Raw genomic sequence first — 18843 nt, forward strand, 5'->3', positions numbered from 1 at the left:
AGCTGTCAAGTTAGCAGCTTGTGGAAGATGTGCCATGTGTGCACAGGTAGGTAGACAGGTAATTAGAGCTGCCTTACCGCCACCTACTGGACTGGAGTGTGGGGCAATAGATTGACAGGAAAATAAACATTCATTAGTGCTGAAGATCGTCTTGTGTGAAAGCACCACACAGAAACCTCTGAGAAAGTGTATGAAATTGTGGGATTGAAAATCACAATACAGGAAGAATGTGACACGAAATTGTGGTACGACCAATCAAGACGTTCATTGTGGCTAAATATTCTGACACACACGCACACACACATAAAAAATCGAATTAAAGACATAGTAGGCTACATTTTCATTCTTTTCATCAATGAAAAAAAGACTCTTGTCACAGTTGAAGACAGCTTAAGTATGATGTCATATCATATTGACCCTGAATGACAAAATGACTATTTTGACTTTATTTTCCATTTGAAGATATCGGATGAAATGCTCATATTGAAATTTAGATATGGATTCAAATTGAAGACAAATTCATGACTTCAGGCCGATAGTAAATTTGTATTTAATTGTCCACAGTATCAAAATATCACGAACTGTCTCTTATACATTTTGGATTCATCCCATGAATGTCCAGAGTCAGTTGTTGTCATATAATGCATGTAATGTGACCATGTTAGATGTCTGGACCCAAAATGTCTCTGCTTAGACTTGTGGATTCATTCATAAAATGTTTTCCACTCTCGATATTTCTTCTTTATTTCTCACACAGCATCCAACCCAGGGGCATCAGTTGTTCTCTGGCTTTATGCAGCAGGCTAAAACCGTCTTTATTCACATGCAGCAGTAGCTTGTCAGATTACAGAGCAGAGACAGGACAGAATACTAACAGCTAAGAGTAGCTCCACATATAGGTCTACCAATGTAAACAGGCTAACCCTCCAATAACCCTGAAGCAGATAAAGCATAACAGAAAAAAAAAACTGTGCAAAACAATGCATCAACACTACTATTGTTTGTAGCACTATGTGAACACACTGCCTTCATTGTTTAAAGCAAAGCAAAGCGGATGTGTGTTTCCTGGGGCAAAACCCCGACTACCACTAGTGTCCCCTCAAGGAATATTAAAGTATCATACAGACAGCATAATATTTAGCAAAGGCACAGAATAGACTGGTGGTTCAGTGACCTCGAATCAATAAGAAAAGCTGTTTAGCACTGATGAGGGGGATTTTAAAATGTACTTATTGCCCTTTTAATCAACTTCCATGATATTTACAAAAATGTTTTTTAAACTGGTAACGTTGAATAATAGTTTCTACATTTTGTGCAGGTGTTTTTGAGTCTGTAAATGATGGAAAAATAGCCCCAAATCTGTAACTTATAATATATAATATAATTTAACCACAGAGTTGAGGGCCAAACGGCTTCAGACCAGTGAAACAGGGACAATGTGATGTATCTCCCAAATCAGCACACACAGAAAGTCATACAGAGCACCTTTTTATGTATATATATATAAAAAAAATCTATAATGCATTGCTTCTCTATTTATTTTTTTTACTTCTTAACCAAATTGTTAATAAAAAAGACTTCTATCACAATAAGCACTATTGTGTACAAAATATGGAATGAAATGCTTCACAAGTTTTCATTTTCCATCGATTTCGGCTAGGCTTCTCAGACATTCTCCTCCGTTTCATCAATTTCAAATGGCAAAACTTTAAAAACTTTAAATCCAAAAAAATGCGAAAACTCAGGTGAAGTACTGCGAGCGCTTTGCTTTCCACTCCCTTCAAGTTATGTGATTGTTTTTCACTGCTCTCTCTATTTCATCAGTTTATTGCCCATCACTAATCCTCTCTCCAAAAACAATAACAATAAAGATAATCATCTCCCTTCCCTCCATCTCTCAAGTTTGTTTCATTATTTAAATTATCTGCTCCTCCGCCATCACCTTCCCCTCACTTTCTCCACCTCTCTGTCTTTACTTTTTGTAGTTGCCAAACTGAATGGCCAGCCGATCGCTGACGCAGCGGAACGTAGCAGGCTGCACCTCCCAGTATTTGACGGGGTTACCGAACAAGCTGATGCCGTTATAGAACGTCCTCTTCATCCCAAATCCTCGAGGGCAGAAGTCGTTCACGCCCACCTGGTCGATGTGGTTGGAATGGAGGTACACCACCTAGAAAGCAGGAAGTCGAGGGTGAGTAGATATTTGTGTGAAACATTCAATTTCAGATGGCAAACAGCATGCATGCTAGACTCACCTGCAGGTATTTCATCTCTGGGAGGCCTTGGGGAACGCGACTGAGGCGGTTGTTGTCCAGATGCAGCTCTCTCAGCCTGGGGAGGAAGGCCAGACTGCCGTTCTCGATGTTACGGATGTGGTTAGAGCCAAGGCCCAACCTAGAAAAATAGTGAGACAAGGGGAGAAACGTGGAAAAAGGCAGAAAACAGGTCACTGCACGGTACATTTAGCTAAACTGTTTTACTAATGTGAGCTGGAGTAACTGCAAATTCCCTGATAAGTATCATTGCAAGAAAGGGATATTAAAGCACCCGATTTAACTGTTATCAGGCCATTAAATATGCGTTATCGTTGCTATAAGCACCAAAGGTGTGGGTCATTAGGGACCAAAGCTAAACTTAAAAGCAACACGATCTAACACGTTGTAAAACTGAATGAAATGTTAAGCTTTGAACACAAACAAAAGGCTTCTTTAGGTTTAGGCAACAAAACTTAGTTAAGTTTATGGAAAAACATTGAGTTTTGGCTTAAAATAAATACGTTTCAAAAGTGAAAGTGAAACTTAACGCCTGTGAACACAAAGTCAACTACACGTTGTTGGTTTCACATGGGATAGGAACTCCGGTCTCCTGGGTGAAAGCCCTCATCGCCCCCCGACCTCCACCCCATATCGAGTTTCACACCATCTACACAGCGCCTGACTTCTGCTTCTGCTCCTGTCATAATTACTACAGTCGCTAGAGGTCGCTGTCGTGTTCTTTTATACCGTCTTTCAGTGATCTACCATGTGAATAAATGATAAAACCTACTAGTGGGTGTAGCAGGCCCCTATTGACCCACATCTATGGTGCTTATAGCGACTGATATAGCCTATTTAATGGCCTGATAACAGTCTATTGGCTGATTGAACCAGGTGAGAATTAGGGCAGCCTGACAATACTCCTGTGACCATAAATAATCACATAGAGATTAGAAGTGTGTAGGACGGAGGTAACAGAAAACTTGAATGTAATACAGCAACAGTGTAGAGAGGAACTTATGCTTTTCTTACTATGACAAGTCAAATATCTGCGGTGAAAAAGTCCTTTTAGACTGCTATTGAGTGGGAAAGCCCACACAAACATAAACTAGCAGTTATCCTGCTTCTCTTTAGTGGCGTGTCAATGTAGTTCATATCATTACCCCTGAGGGGCACTGCTGACTGGGAATGCATTTTTTCAACCACAGGATAATTCTTCACAGTTATGCAAGTGAATCCCTCAGGGTGCTTGAATGCTTAGAAATTAGTGTGAAATTGAAATGTGAACGATACCTGTAGAGGTTTTTGTAGCGGCTCAGGTCCTCCAGTTCCACAGCTTGGATCTCGTTGTGGTCCAGATGAAGCTCATGAAGACTCTCTGGGAGATCTGAAAGATAAGACAAAATAGGCTCCACTTAGGGTGACGTTTGATTTTGTCCAGTAGCTGTCCATTCTTTTTTTGTGTGCGCTTAGTAGCTTTCTTACAGTTAGATGAGAAGATTGATACCACTCGTGTTGGTCAGTTAAACATGAAGCTATGCCGATTAGTCTAGCTTAGCACAAAGACTGGAAACGGGGAACTAATAAACTAATTAACATGTTGTATCTTGTTTGTTTAAAGGAACAGTATGTAACATTTTGGGGGATCTATTAGCAGAAATGGAATATAATATTCATAACTATGTTTTCATTCATGAATAATCACCTGAAACTAAGAATTGTTGTGTTTTCATTAGCTTAGATCTCTCTCTCTCTTCATATCTACATAGGGAGCGGGTCCTCTTCACGGAGTCCGCCATGTTGATCCGCCATGTTTCTACAGTGGCCCAGAATGGACAAACCAAATGCTGGCTCTAGAGAGAGCCTTTCGTGTTTGTATGTTACCTGAAGGCCACTGTAGTTCTCCTAACGTGAGCTGCAGAGTGCAAAACCGTGGTGCCGCCAGCCGCCATCTGATTTCCGTTGCTCCTAAAGTAGGGTTATCATGGTAAGGATGGCCTCTGAGCGAAGCGAACACCACGGTTGTGCACTCTGGGGCTTACGTTAGTGCAGTCTTGGAAAGGGAGGAGTGAGCGGAGGGGCATTCAGTTGGTTGCAATCTGCAACCACACCACTAGATGTCACAAAATCCTACACACTGTACCTTTAATGCATAGCCTACATGGCAGGCTGATTTTTTATTTAGGGGGGCTAGCTGTTTTCCCTTGTTTCTAATCTTTGTGCTAAGGTTATCGGCAATAAGCACATTTCCCAAAAGGCTGAACTGTTCCTTTAAAGATGAATCCCTTGTGAGATGAGTTGTTATACCTTTTGGCACCCCGGTCAGTCTGGACTCTGATATACGCAGATAATTCAGTTTCAGTCCCTTGAAGGCTCCAGGCTCAAAACCGCTGTTATGGAGGGGGTTTGCTCCCATTTCTGCAAGATGAAGGGAATATTTGTGGCATATGACATAAAATGCAGTCTCTTTAATCTTCTACACAGTGCCAAGGCAGTGGTGAGCACCACAGGGTATTGCAACAAGATTTGTTGAAGTCATCAGCATTTCTGACCTATGCAGTTCATGTTGCTCAGTCCTGCGAAGGCTCCAGCTGAAACCTTCTTGATGCGGTTCTCGTGGATCCTGATCTCAACCAGGGAGGCGGGCAAGTTCTTAGGGACGGTGGTCAGCAGATTCTTGGAGAAGTAGAGCTTCTGCATGTGCTTCAGAGGCACAAATGCTCTGGGGTGGACTTTGGAAATATGGTTATTCCTCAGAGACAGACCCTGAAAAAGAAAAAAACAGTACGGAGAGGCAATATTAAACACCTACTTTAACGCCCAGACACATCCTCTGTCTCGACTGAATGTGTTGAGTGCATTAAAACAGATCCAGCAGACTGTCTGTCCACCTGCGCTGGCTGAAAGATGGAGACACATGCAGGCTGAGGCAAACAGACCTTAATAGAGATGTCATTGTATAATGTAATGTCGTGAGTTTCCTACGCTGCCAGACTTAATATTGCTCTTGGTCAGCGCTCTTGAACGCGGGTCAAGAGTGAGCGAAGCCTTTTTGCTAAAAGAGGCGAGGATGTGAGCTTGAATACTCCCATTTGGCTTCGGGCTCAGACTTAATACAATTAAAGCTCTCAGAGCAAAGGGCGGTGGAGGGCGAAAAAGAAAGGAAATGAACCTGTAAATCCTCAAGGAAACCGAGGGGCATAATGATATTTCACACTATACCGAAGCCAACACAAGCTGAGCTGAGACGTTAACACATCCTTGAGAGGTGCTGATCTAATGCTGAGAGGGACATTATTAATGTGTGTGGTGTGTGTGTTTGTGTCTCTTACATATAAGTTAGTGAGGCCTTTGAAGTCATTCTCTTTGAGCTCGGTGATACGGTTGTTCTGCAGGTCCAGGAACTTGGTGTCCGAAGGAATATTCGTTGGCACCTCGGTCAGACCTGAAGACCAATAAAAACACAGAGGGGAGTCATGCTCCATTAAATGCTTCCATGGGTGAACCAACACCCTAAAATACAGTTTGTATAACGGGCAAGCTCTTAGGATATCTTAGTCAGACGCAGACTTTGGAAAATAAATAGTGTGCTTTAAAACCTCCATCAGGTCTGCACATGAACCCAATCACACTCCCACACAATCTCAAATGAGCACTTTGGGCGTCCTGGTCTATTATTTTAATGAGAGGTGGACATAGACACAACCATGGAGGTCACACACAGAGACGTCAAAGCGGCACATTACTGGTTTGTCACTCACAAAGCCAGATGGGGACACCAGATGTTTTCCGTCTGGTTTCCATTTGTCACAAAAGCTGTGACTTAAATTAGAAAAAATCACACATAAAAGGGAGGCGGGCGCAACCCTGACACACAGAAGCAAAGAAATACAAGCTGTGTGTGTGTTAATGTGTGTGTGGTGAAGCCGCTGTGCTGTCAAGTGTCTTAATTGTGGCTTCTTTTGTGACAGAATCACCTGCCAAGAAGTGATGAAGAAGTACGTGCAGTTGACGACATCAGTGACAAGCATAAACACCAAGAGGCGTTATGGTTGGTGAATATTGTTTACCAAGCAATAAATTCACAAAGGCCATAAGAATGGGTTACAAAAAGCGGACAGCGTTAAGAAACACACCTGCGTTATTCCATTCATCTCTGGAAAAATGACTCAGCGCACACACACACAAACACGGCAACCAGTGATCATTAACAAGACCACATCACAGGGTACACGTGGACGAGTGTATCAGATGTGGTCGGTGGCGCAGACAGGCCGCGGTATAAAAGCGAATCCCGACCAGGGCCAGCCGGCTCATCTGGACGACGACCATGATGCAACCAGACCCGCTCGGTGAGAGAGGACGCCAGCTGTCCCACTGGGACCCAGTTTGCCACCAACCACATCTGTCCCACAGGACTCTACCCAGAGCTGTCCATCCAGAGTTAAGTTTAGATATATGGCTTTGGTTGTACTGTGCCACACCCTCCATGTCACCACACAGGATCAAACCCTCAGCAGCTCCCTCATGACATTCTGTACAAACCACGTCCCCGCAGTGCTGCTGAGGAGGGTTGGAACTTTATAGCTAAGAAATGAAACAAGATTGTGCTTCAGAGATAAATTCATTAAAGTTGTAGCTTGATTTTTGTTGATTTTCTCAAGTGCAACATGACTCCAAAGGTGCACAATGTTACCAGGTGGATTCATGTGCTACCTTCAAGCCAACACCTGCAGCTTTCCACATGCATCCTCATAGCTGGAAACCTTCATAATATTTGTCTGCCTGCATCAATCCCAACAGAGAAACGAGCCTGAAAAAACTTTCACCCACACTCTGATTAACTGAATCCCTTTAAACCCTCCGAAACCCCAAACCACAGCACGTCACCCGTATCTGCCGCAAATCTCCAAGCCATTACCACAACCTGACAAAACTAGCACCTTCTTAAACCCCAGCGCCCCTCAGCACAAATACCCGACATCATGCTGGGGTGCATGCTGAGAGGAGACAGACGCCACCGCTCCAAAATACATCTGTTCTAAATAAGCACTTGACATCTCGGGGAAATTATACGCTTCCACATTTACCCGCAGCAGAGAGACCAGGGACAGTAAATATATAGAGCTTGTAAAATGATGATTCGACAAAACCATTATGTCTAAACACAGACAGCTTATTAGAGTTATATAGCCAGTAGTATAATGTGAGGAATCTTTATATCCGTAAATAAGACTGAACGCAGTTTATTTGGTCCTGTAGGAGTAGACAGAGGGAGAACAGCATGCACTTATAATATCCGTAGGCAGGAAATGGTAGCATATATGGAAACATGACTAAAATAAGTCCCAGACAGACTGTACAAGCATCATGAAAATTATATTTTTAGATAGGTACATTGACTTTTTTTGGATCCTTGTCACCAGCAAATTAGCTTTATGTTTTTCTAGTGGAACTCATAACTGTGAATATTCATAACCCTCATCCTTTTATCCCTATCATTCTTCTTCCATCTTTAAACCCCTTTATTGCTCTCTCCTTCCTCCCGTCCTGTTTTGGGTTTCCATTAAACATCCTGTCTACGTCCCAAAACCAACATGAAACAGCTCCTTAAAGACAGTGAGGAGATTATAAACTTTTCATCTCCTCTGATCAAAGATCCCTTCTTTGCCTTCCTCTCCTGATCCCTCTCTGATTTTCCCTTCCTCCTTCCTTCTCTTGCCTCAGTCCTTTCCCCTTTCCTGCTCAAACCACCTCTCTCCTCCTCAAGTCTGGAACACAAAATCCCTCAAAGACATCCAGAGGAAGAAAGTCCTCTCTTAGATAACACACCAATGGGGGATTTTACTCTCTGGAGGCACAAAAGTCATGCAACTCATTTGATTTCCTGTCTGAACCCCTTGACACACACACACACACACTTAGACATGATGACAAAGCATCACAGACTCATCTCACACTCTCACTGACCGAGGTCGGAACACTGGACGACCCTGAGCCGACAGTGGCAGCCGAAGGGGCACATGGGAATGTCGGGCGAGGGGATCTCGTCTACGGCCGAGCCTTCTTCCTCATCCCTCATCATCGTCATCAGTCCGCCGCTGTCCATGCTGTCCATGGCGAAATCCCAGAAGCCTCTCTGCTCGAATGGCAGGGCCGAGGAGGTGGAGAGCAGCCGAGCCACGCATAGCAGCAGCAGGAGGGAGCAGTGTGGCAACATTTTGACCTTGTACACCTGAGAAAACACAAACAGGAAGCAGGTTTATTGTACATGAGTGTTTACACTTTGAGCTGCCAGTTTATTAGGTACGACAAGCTAAAACTAACATTCATGAAGGTTATGGTTGTTGAAACTGCTTTAGAGAGGTGTTGATCCAACTTTATTATCATTTTTGAACTTGAACTGTATTGTGTTACTTATTATTAGTTTTTTATTTATATATTATTATTTTGCCTGCCCCATTTATATCCATGGGAATAGACAGGAATATGCACATAGCATCAAAATGTCTAGGGTGTCATAAAATGACAAAAAAAGCAAGGAAAAGTGCATAAGACAGGCTGGATAACCCTCAGACAAAGCAGGCGACTGCCCTGGGGCCCTAGACACCCGGGGGGACCCAAACATTGTGGTTAAAGGGACAGTGTGTAGGATTTGTTGGCATCTAGTGGTGTGGTTGCAGATTGTAACCAACTGAGTACCCCTCCGCTCACTCCTCCATTTCCAAGACTTCGGTAACGTGAGCTACTGAGTGCAAAATCGTGGTAACGCCGTTCGCCTTGCTCAGAGGCCATCCTTACTATAATAACACTACTTTAGGAACAACGGAAATCAGATGGTGGCTGGCGATACCACGGTTTTGCACTCTGTGGCTCACGTTACCGCAGTTTCTGGGCTACTGTAGAAACATTGCGGAGCATCATGGTTGACTTCGTAAAGAGGACCCGCTCCCTATGTAGATATGAAGGGCTCATTCTAAGGTAACAAAAACACAATGATTCTTAGTTTCAGGTGATTATACACGAATGAAAACAGTTATGAATATTACATTCCATTCCTGCTAATAGATCCCCTGAAATGTTACACACTGTACCTTTAATCCAGATGTCCACATCCTGACAGATGCATAGAACACCTGGGACCAGGTGGTATTATTCCAGCATAGAAGTACTGGTTGGTTTCAGGGCAAATAATGAGTCTGCTGTGTGTATTGTACTTAATGGGAACATAGAGAGTAGGAGTGTGTGTGTGCAGAAAACTTGTGCCCCTGGACTCCCTATAAAAGGTTAATCCAGCCATGTGCACGAGGGCTTCAAATTCATGGCTCAGGATAACGGTCAGTGATAAATGGACATTGGAGTATTATGAAATGGTCTGCTTATCCTTAATTATAAAGCCCTACTGTTTATACCACACCTTACAGGCAGACAGGAGCTGGAGGCTGGTGAGGAGAAACATACTCATTCCCCCGGGGAAACTCGCCAGGAATCGACTCTGGGAATGAAAAGTCCCTTAAACCACACCGACAAAATGTCACTGTCTGCTTCCTGCGCACCAAATCCATTCCCAAGAGAGTATAAGTCACTCCTCACTGACCAATCGGATGGCGTCAAGGACATCACCTCAGCGGTGGAAAACTTTATTCCTGCAAGCAGCAGTTAAACAAAGCCACCATTCATTTAGTGGGGGAACTGGGTGTGCAAGTGCGAGAGTGTCCGTGTGCATGCACATGTGTTTGGGTGTGCACGCATGTCGTGAAACACAGACTCCATGATGTCATAGCTGTGCACACACACCCTCACACAGACACACACACACACACTGCAGATTGAGGTCACCAGACATGAGAGCATGTGTGTGTGTTTGTGTTTATTTGTGTCCGGCCTGCTCTGACCTAACTAACACCTCAGCCCGATCTAATTCCTAGAATAACAAATTATTACCAGGCCAATTGATCCTTACAAGGGGAACTCTTGACTCTTAACCTGAGGCTAATCCTATGAAGTAATGCCCAGTCATACGCTGGACCCTGGGGTGACCTTAAACCCTATAATCTCTAACCTTGCTGTATTAATTCCCTTCTCTGATCCCCAGCTCCGTAATCCCCGCAGAAGGCTGTGGAGATTTGGTGCCAATGGTTAGCGTGCAAATGGACTTTCCAGGGAAGTTTAAGGATCCTGTAGCAACATGATCGCGTTTTCTTTGGAAGCAAGAGGAGAGCGAATTTTGGCTTTCAGCATTATCAGCACCGTAGACGGGAAGGACAAGAACGAGGGGAGGAGAGGGAGGAATGACGTGACAGAAAAAAAGGAGTGAAGGTTCAGATGTCTTATGTCTAATGCACTTCAAATGCGTCAGAACAACTTGAAAGTCAATGCATCTTGTCTCTTCACTTGTCTCAGGCTTATTGCTTGATCTTTGCCCTGCCCAATTTCACCCAATGTCCTGGGATATGTCTAGTAGTGCTGACGGTTAACAAGACTTTGAATGGCCTAAAAGGGAGAGACTGCAATAATAAAGCTTGTGAGGGGGGTTTCAAAGGCTTTTTAATGTCGGGGAAATGCTTCTCATTCCACACTTCATGAAAAAACATGTTCTCTAAACTGATACTGATCCTTTAAATTACAAAAGTAGAGCCTTAACAAAAACACTAACACAAAGAAGAATGTGGTAAAACATCACAGCGTGTGTGGGTGATGAAATAACAACACATGCTTATCAATTCAGCTGACTATTCATAACCTTTTGAGTCCTGAATCATGTGCGACCAACACAGTCTCACGGCAGTTTGTGAAATAGCAACGAAATTTAATCTATTTGATTTGTGTACATACTGTAGACATGAATTTCCCTGTTTATTTCGTGACGCTCAGCGCGACCTTCAACAACATATGTTTCGTGTTTTTTCCTACGAATGTCCAGCAACACGTGACGCACGTGTCAATTTTTCCGCTCCAGTCTTTTCAAAATAAAACCACTTAGTCAGTTTTAGGAAAAGATTTTGGTTTGGGTTAGAATAACACAGGAATTGTTGTAACTTAAGTACAGAAGTTACGTGACAAATGAATCATCATTAACTTCTGGTTTCACACAGGACACAAACAATGGTCTCCTGTGTGAAAGTCCGGTGTTTTTTTGACCACCCTGTCCATCCCGAGCTCCTCCCTACGTGGCGTTTGCCGCTATCTACACTTCCCGGTTCACAATAACGTGGATTACATACGAATTGATTTGACCATCACGAAAAAAAAATTTAAATTCGTGTCTATGTACATGAATCAATACATTCAATTTTGTGACTATTTGAAGAACTGGTGTGCGACTGGGCTGGTAGGACAGTGCATGAGAAAATTACCCATTTTCGGTCTGCGCTTTTAAAGTTGCTTATGCAATCCACTGCAACTGCTCCATTCAAAGGAATAAAAGTGTTACTGAGGAACATTAAAATCAGTAAAATGAAGAGCCTGTGTGCATGAAGTGGACCTGCTGGAATCATGAATAACTGGCCCCTGCAGTCTGCTCCCTGCAATAAAAATAGCAGCCAAATTATACCATTTTGCAGAAAAGAAAAAAACACCACTGGCCTTGGCTTGGCCAGAAGAATGCAGCGAAAAGGACACAGCGAGGGCACATATATAGTCGGCATCACACAATGACACGCAATACACAAGAGCTGGGATATAGAAGACATACCACCAGGCTTATTTATACACCTACGATTTATGCAGCTTGTGCTTTGGAACATCGTGGGAGGATTATTGTAAATCTAAAAATGTGGCACCCTTGCTCTAATCTGAGGAGCGTGCAATGATTTGTCAGCCATTTGTCGAGAAGTGGAAGTGAATGGAGATTTGCAGACAGAGGTGTTCGGGATGTTGGATGAGACAGGAACAAGAATAGCCTATCATCAACCAGGAATGACGTCTAAGGCTACTATAAACACAACATGACGATAAGACTAAACTACATCCCACAATCAAGCAGCCTCAGTGGCTATAATAACCACTTTCAGTGTGTGTATGTGCAAATTCCTCTCCTCTGCTTTCAGTTGAGCTGTGAGCCGCCAAACATCCGGTCTTAGACGAAAACAAACCAAAGGCTTCAATCTTAATTGTTATTGCCTCGGCTCTCCTCCCATCCAAAGGCCAAGAGTGGTTCAATGGATGGATGGACGACTATTCTTGTCTCGCTCGCTGTGTTTGTCTCTGAGATGCTGTGGAGTGAGGAGGGGTTAGACGGGAGAACGGGAAAAAAAAAATAAGAGTAGAATGACAATTACGAGGCAGACAGAAAGAAAGAGTGGGAGTTGTGTGTCAAGAAGGATGTGAGAGATTGAGCTGCAAAAGATACAGGAAGGGAACCAACACTTCCATCACAAGTACTGCACTATATGACTAAAAGTATGTGGACACATTGGTGCTAATGCATACTTTTTTTTGTATGTTTTTTCAGGGTTTAAGCCAGGCCTTTCAGTTGAAATTGACAGAAATCCTAAAACTAAAACACCTCTGGCGTGAATTGGAGGGGATCTATTAGCAGAAATGGACTCATGTGTTTTCATTAGCGTAAAATCACCTGTAACTAAGAATCGTTGAGTTTTCATTACCTTAGAATGAGCCCTTCATATCTAGGGAGCGGGTCCTCTTCAGGGAGTCCGCCATGTTGCTCTGCCATGTTTGTATAGTAGTCTAGAATGGACAAACCAAACACTGGCTCTAGAGAGAGCATTTCGGGTTTTTATGTTACCTGAAGGCCACCGTAATTCTCCGACACGCTTGTGAAACTGCGGTAACGTGAGCCGCAGAGTGCAAAACCGTGGTACCGCCAGCCGCCGCCTGACTTCCGTTGCTCCTTAAGTAGTGTTATTATGGTAAGGATGGCCTCTGAGCGAGGCGATCGGCGTTACCACGGCTTTGCACTCAGCGGCTCACGTTACCTTGGAAAGGGAAGAGTGAGTGGAGGGGTACTCAGTTGGTTGCAATCTGCAACCACACCACTAGATGCCGCCAAATCCTGCACACTGGTCCTTTAACGAGACGGCTGCTTCTCTGTCTCCTCTGCAGCACTGATTTCTTTCCTTCAATAAAGCAAAGAAGAGAAGAAATGAGAGGAAGTTCCCCATCTGTGCCAAAGATGTGTCAGCTCACACACACACCCATAATACGACTGTCTGAACCTCTAATGTTGGCAAACAAGCAACAGAAGACAGACGCTTTTTGAAGATATGAATTTCAGTGGTTCACACTTAGATTCGAAAGGTGAAGATAGGATTAAGGGAGGAGAAATAGCAACAGGGAAGATGTGAGACAGGATTCAGAGATGGATGCCGACTGACATAGCAGTGTTGGTGAAAGCACCATCTGGTGAGCAATCCGCCCTACAAGTGCATCAGTTGTTTGAGTTTCCCACACCCGGCGTCTGACATTAGCTTTACATTTCCTATACGCACTATCCATCAAGTGCTGGGTGCTTGTCAACCCTCACACCCAACGCTGATGTGACGAGAGTTCCCACAATAAGGCAGCCTTTGCCCTTTTCAAGCTAAACAAACCTATATTTAAGCTATATGCTCTTTGTGTTACCAAGAACAATCATCTCAAGATGCAACGGATTGGTCTCCCATGACCACAGTCGAGAGAAAGGCAATCACCATTACGTCCAATCCAGTCATACACACAACCCACACACACTTTCTTTTCACTCATATGAACTGCAGACACCTTTTTTCTCCACAGAGAAAATCACCACAACCCCTTTTATCAGCGCACGGTTTATTCACAGCTGCCGTTCTTATCGGTGCCTGAAGCAAATGTCGAACCCTTTGGCACCACCACCCTGAGCCACAGCTACCAAAATCCATTAAGTGTTACAATATCGATCAACGCCGGCTCATTTTATCTGTGTGTTCATACTCAGGAGCACATCAGCTCTGCTCCTTGGGCTGCGTTGGCAGAGAGGAGTTAAGGTGTGGCAGAGAGCTCACCAAAAGTGCCAGCTGGCGTAACAGCGCTGGTGTATTGGCAGCCGCCACGTCAACACTCAGTGCCTGATCACAGTGCTGACTGAGCACAAAATATTTTGAGATCACTTAGTACCGCGTTGCAGAGAATAAAATTTAATTAATTTTGGTTGGAGTCGCTCCATGAGATATTCATTTGTTTTCAGTGAGAGGTTTGTTGGGGTTTTTTTCCAGCCCATCATGTTATTCTGAACAGAATCTGAACTGCAATAAACTCTGACACCTAAAAAAAACACAATTGTAAAACCCACACAAATGTTTGCTTGTGGGAATGCACACACACACACATGTAAACCATCTATGTATTCTGGTCTCAGAATGAAAGTCCACCTCCAAAATGATCTGATCATTTGGCTAAACTCCCTCACTTCCTTATGCCATGTCTCCTTCCCTCCACATGTGACACACACACACACCCTAAATCCATGTACTCCTCAGACACACACAGGCTGTTACTGCTAGGCGTGTCCGGTAGGAGCGTTCGGGTGGAGTTAACTGCCCCAGCGGCTGTAATTTGGTGACTGCTATCCCTAAAAAAAGGAACTGTTTGGCAGCTTCTCCGATGCCGCCAGGCTTGGATGTGGTGGCGAGCTGCTCAAACGCTGCAGAGACGATCGAGGCCTAACCGGAGCAGAGTAGAGCAGAGCAACGCAAAATCAGACAACTGACCTGAGGATCCATGCCTGTGGGCAGATGAGTCTCATTCAAAGAATGTGGAGTATTTCAAAGTGGGTTGTGAATAGAGACTGTAAACTTTGTTTGTTTTTTTCATAAACCAAAATGGAATAATCAGCAAATTCTATTGTCAAAACAGAGCTCGAGTGACTTGAATTTAAAATTGTAAGAGTAAGGGGAAATGTTACCACTGACGCTGATCAAAGAGGGTACAAAAAGCACATCCCTCTAAAGGGTGGATATGAAGCTCCAGGAGAACTGTGAGTTTGATGAATTATGATGCAACACAGTCTCACGGCAGTTCGTGAAATAGTCATGAAATATAATATATTTGATTTGTGTACATAGACATGAATTTACCTTTTTTTTCATGAAGCTCAGCACGATTTTCAACAACACGTGACACACGTGTCAATTTCCGCTCCGTCTTTTCAAAATAAAACTTGGTTAGAATTAGGAAAAGATCGACATGGTTAGGTTTAGGCAACAAAACTACTTAGTTAGGTTTAGGAAAAGATCGTGGTTTGGCTTAAAAATAATACCAGAAGTGACGAAACTGAATTACGGAAATTCCGTGACAAAAACTACTTAGTTAGCTTTAGAAAAAGATCGTGATTTGGGTTAAAATTACTCTGGAAGTGCCATAACTTAAGTACGGAAGTTACGGGGCAAATAAATCCACTATGACTTGTGGTTTCACATGGGACACCAAAATCGGTCTCCTGAGTGAAAATCCGGTGTTTTTTGACCGAACTGTCCACCCCGACCTTCTTCATTCGTTTGCGACATTCAGATTACATACGAATACATTCCGCACTGACCGTCACGAAAAAAAAATGGAATTCGTGTCTATGTACACGAATCAATACATAACATTTCGTTACTATTTCACAAACTTCTGTGCGACTGGGCTGTATGATGAGACAGACAGGTGGACGGACAGCGAGAATCACAGAACAGACAGACCAGCAGGTGTAGGTGGTCAACCCACAGGCTGGTCAGGAAATGGACAGATGTAGACCATCATTTTGACTCCACAGTCTGACACTGTGTTTGCTCTGTGTCTATGTACAGTAATGTGACTCAGTTAAACACACTGGTATAAACGGTAGTTAACCATTGTCAGTCATGAAGTCATCAGCGCAAGACAGAATGGGGCCACAGACGGAAAACAAGTCCTTTAATAAAGGACTACATGTTTGTTTGCATCATATTATGTGACAAAATAAAGCACGGCAGGCTATAATAATCTCCTTGTTACATAGAGTTTCCCAGGCCACAGTTCTTTCAACACATTTCAATCTGAACACCATGTATACAGAGGCTGGATTTTAGGGTAGAGCAGATGTGAACCAGAACTTGACTGGTATGTTTCTCTATAATTATTCTCCTTAAATCATGACGCAGGGACGGACGTAAAATACCCTATAAATGCCCTGTGTTACATTTAAAGTCTGATGAGGGAATAAGGTCGCATTTATTTGAGGATAAAGTGAGTGAAAAAAGAAAGGTGTTGCTTAATTATCATAATCTCATCCACTAAAAAAAAAAAAAAATCCCAGTGAGCAGTCTTTGGAGACTCGGTGCGCCATCTAGTGTAACTCTGGAGTAAAGAGCTGATGATGCATCAGATGCGCACTGCAACAGGTTGCATTAGATGATACGGATAATATATTAATATAGTATAATAAACAAATACATAAATAATATACAGATTCACGTGGTGCAAACTGTGTAAAAGCATGACAACTTTGACTGAAAATATAAAAGTTGGCAACATAAATTTTAGCAAAGTACCATAATTGTGCACATAAAATGTAGAAGTACAGTTTAAAGCTACTAGAATTCAAATTCAATTGATATCATTATTATATAACTGCAGTTTAAAAGTTTCTATATGTCACATATAGTAAGTAAAATTTAGTATTTTGTAAGTAAAAAATCATCCTAGAAGAGGACAAAGTTGCCAATTACATGACTGAAAAGTACATATAGTGAAAATAACCCATCACCCCTACCTTATGGATAAAAACAAAAATTAGATAATAATTCCAAATTCCAAAAAGGAAAAAAAAAGTTGAAGGTTTCTCCTTCTGTGCGTCAGATTATCCCGGAGATTATTTTTTTAAAGTCCTATATTTTCATCACATTTATGGATTATTGCAGTATTTCCCCTGTGGTCCTCTGACATCCAGCCGCAGCTCCTCCGCCACTGTGTCTCAGGGCACCGTGTGTGCTGCTGCAGACCAAACCGAGGAAATGACTGAGAGCAGGGGGGGTCAAGCCCATAAAGTTAACAAGCCAGCCTCCTTTCTCCCCTTTCTGGATGGAGGAGGAGGAGAGGCCTGAGTACAGTAAGTGACATCATGCAGATATTATAGAAAACTACAATATTATAGGAATGACTTTACACCAATAACATATTACACACTTCTACACTGTAAAAAAAAAACATTTTTTTTTACAGTTTCTTTCAATACATTTTACATTTTTTGTCTGTATTACAAAATGACAGAAAAAAATGTAAAAATGACATGTTTCATTTGTGATTTATATGTAAATGGTCTTAGATTTACAGTATTTTTTTGTAATCACAATCGTAATTATCTGTATTTAAGCTTTTCTTGATCATTTTGAAAGATAATTATTCTGTTTTTTTAGAGGTTTATGACTCTATTTTAACAATTCATTTATGTTAGAAGAAAAGGATTTCATGGAATTCTAAAAATATTTCTTTAAAAAATAGAGATTTTTTTGCGAAACTTCTGAGTTAATGTAAATTTGGGCTTTTGCAACGTAAAATTACATTTCATTTGTGATTTATATGTAAATGGTCTTAGATTTATGGTGTATGACTATTCTAACAATAAATATATGTTAAAAGTAAAATATTTCTTGTAAAATTACAGTAATAAAGGCTAATTATATAAAGATAACTACTGTTAATTAACGGACAGTATTTTTCCGTTTTTCAAATTACTGGGTGTTGCTGTTATTTTTGTACATCCATTAGATAAGTAGGCCACAGAAAAACCTTTTCCCCATAGTAATATCATGGCGATGTTTCCTAAATAAGAAATAATAAGAGGAGGAGATGGTGCACTGTATTTGAACTTTGTGTCTTCTGAGGTCTGCCATGTTTAATTGCTTTTGAAGAGAGCAATTAAAAGCGTCTGAAACATCTCAGACATACTTCACTACTATAGCACCATGAGGACCTACAGTAAGCTGTTATTATGGCTCCTATAATGAAATCTTACAGCAAAGAGCAACACAAATGTATCTTTATCAGGGCTGTCAACGCACATTTGTTTTAACGCCACTAATTCCCTTTAACGCATTGATGCAACTTGCGATTTTTAGGTTGTAGCAGGCTGAATTTTCAAAGCCAGAGTAAAGGCACTGGTATCACATGAAACTAGAAATCCTAAGGATTCTATTGGTACTAACCATGTCACAGTAGCTTGTCTTGAAGGAGGGTCCAAACTTACGCTAAATTTTGGCGTGCCAAAATTGGCATGCCCATTTTCAAAGGGGTCCCTTGACCTCTGACCTCAAGACATGTGAATGAAAATGGGTTCTATGGATACCCACGAGTCTCCCCTTTACAGACATGCCAACTTTATGATAATCACATGCAGTTTTGGGCAAGTCATAGTCAAGTCAGCACACTGACACACTGACAGCTGTTGTTGCCTGTTGGGTTTGAGTTTGCCATGTTATGATTTGAGCATATTTTTTATACTAAATGCAGTACATGTGAGGGTTTCTGGACAATATTTGTCTTTGTTTTGTGTTGTAAATTGATTTCCAATAATAAATATATAAATATATTTGCATAAAGTAAGCATATTAGCCAACTCCCATGTTGATAAGAGTATTAATTACAAGAC

General features: G+C 42.2%; 1 protein-coding gene across 1 annotated transcript; it reads right to left on the bottom strand.

The window, feature by feature from the left end:
- Positions 1-246: 246 nt before the first annotated feature.
- bgnb (biglycan b) lies at positions 247-17211 on the bottom strand. The gene is made up of 8 exons (XM_037772399.1): positions 16969-17211; positions 8226-8490; positions 5588-5700; positions 4808-5021; positions 4563-4673; positions 3549-3642; positions 2256-2394; positions 247-2170 (listed from the first exon to the last, which is right to left on the bottom strand). Exons 2-8 carry the CDS (start codon positions 8473-8475, stop codon positions 1973-1975), a joined length of 1119 nt encoding a protein of 372 aa, XP_037628327.1. The 5' UTR covers positions 8476-8490; positions 16969-17211; the 3' UTR covers positions 247-1972.
- Between the last annotated feature and the right edge of the window lie 1632 nt (positions 17212-18843).

The sequence above is a fragment of the Sebastes umbrosus genome, chromosome 6 (genome assembly GCF_015220745.1).
Source record: "Sebastes umbrosus isolate fSebUmb1 chromosome 6, fSebUmb1.pri, whole genome shotgun sequence".
Taxonomy (NCBI): domain Eukaryota; kingdom Metazoa; phylum Chordata; class Actinopteri; order Perciformes; family Sebastidae; genus Sebastes; species Sebastes umbrosus.

Bases quoted from the DNA above. Each gene is read 5' to 3' on its own strand.
- bgnb (XM_037772399.1), bottom strand. From the start codon at position 8,475: ATGTTGCCACACTGCTCCCTCCTGCTGCTGCTATGCGTGGCTCGGCTG. The intron at 2,395-3,548 runs GTATCGTTCACA...CTATTTTTCTAG, and splicing joins CGCTACAAAAACCTCTACAG to GTTGGGCCTTGGCTCTAACC. The intron at 2,171-2,255 runs GTGAGTCTAGCA...CCTGCTTTCTAG, and splicing joins CAGAGATGAAATACCTGCAG to GTGGTGTACCTCCATTCCAA.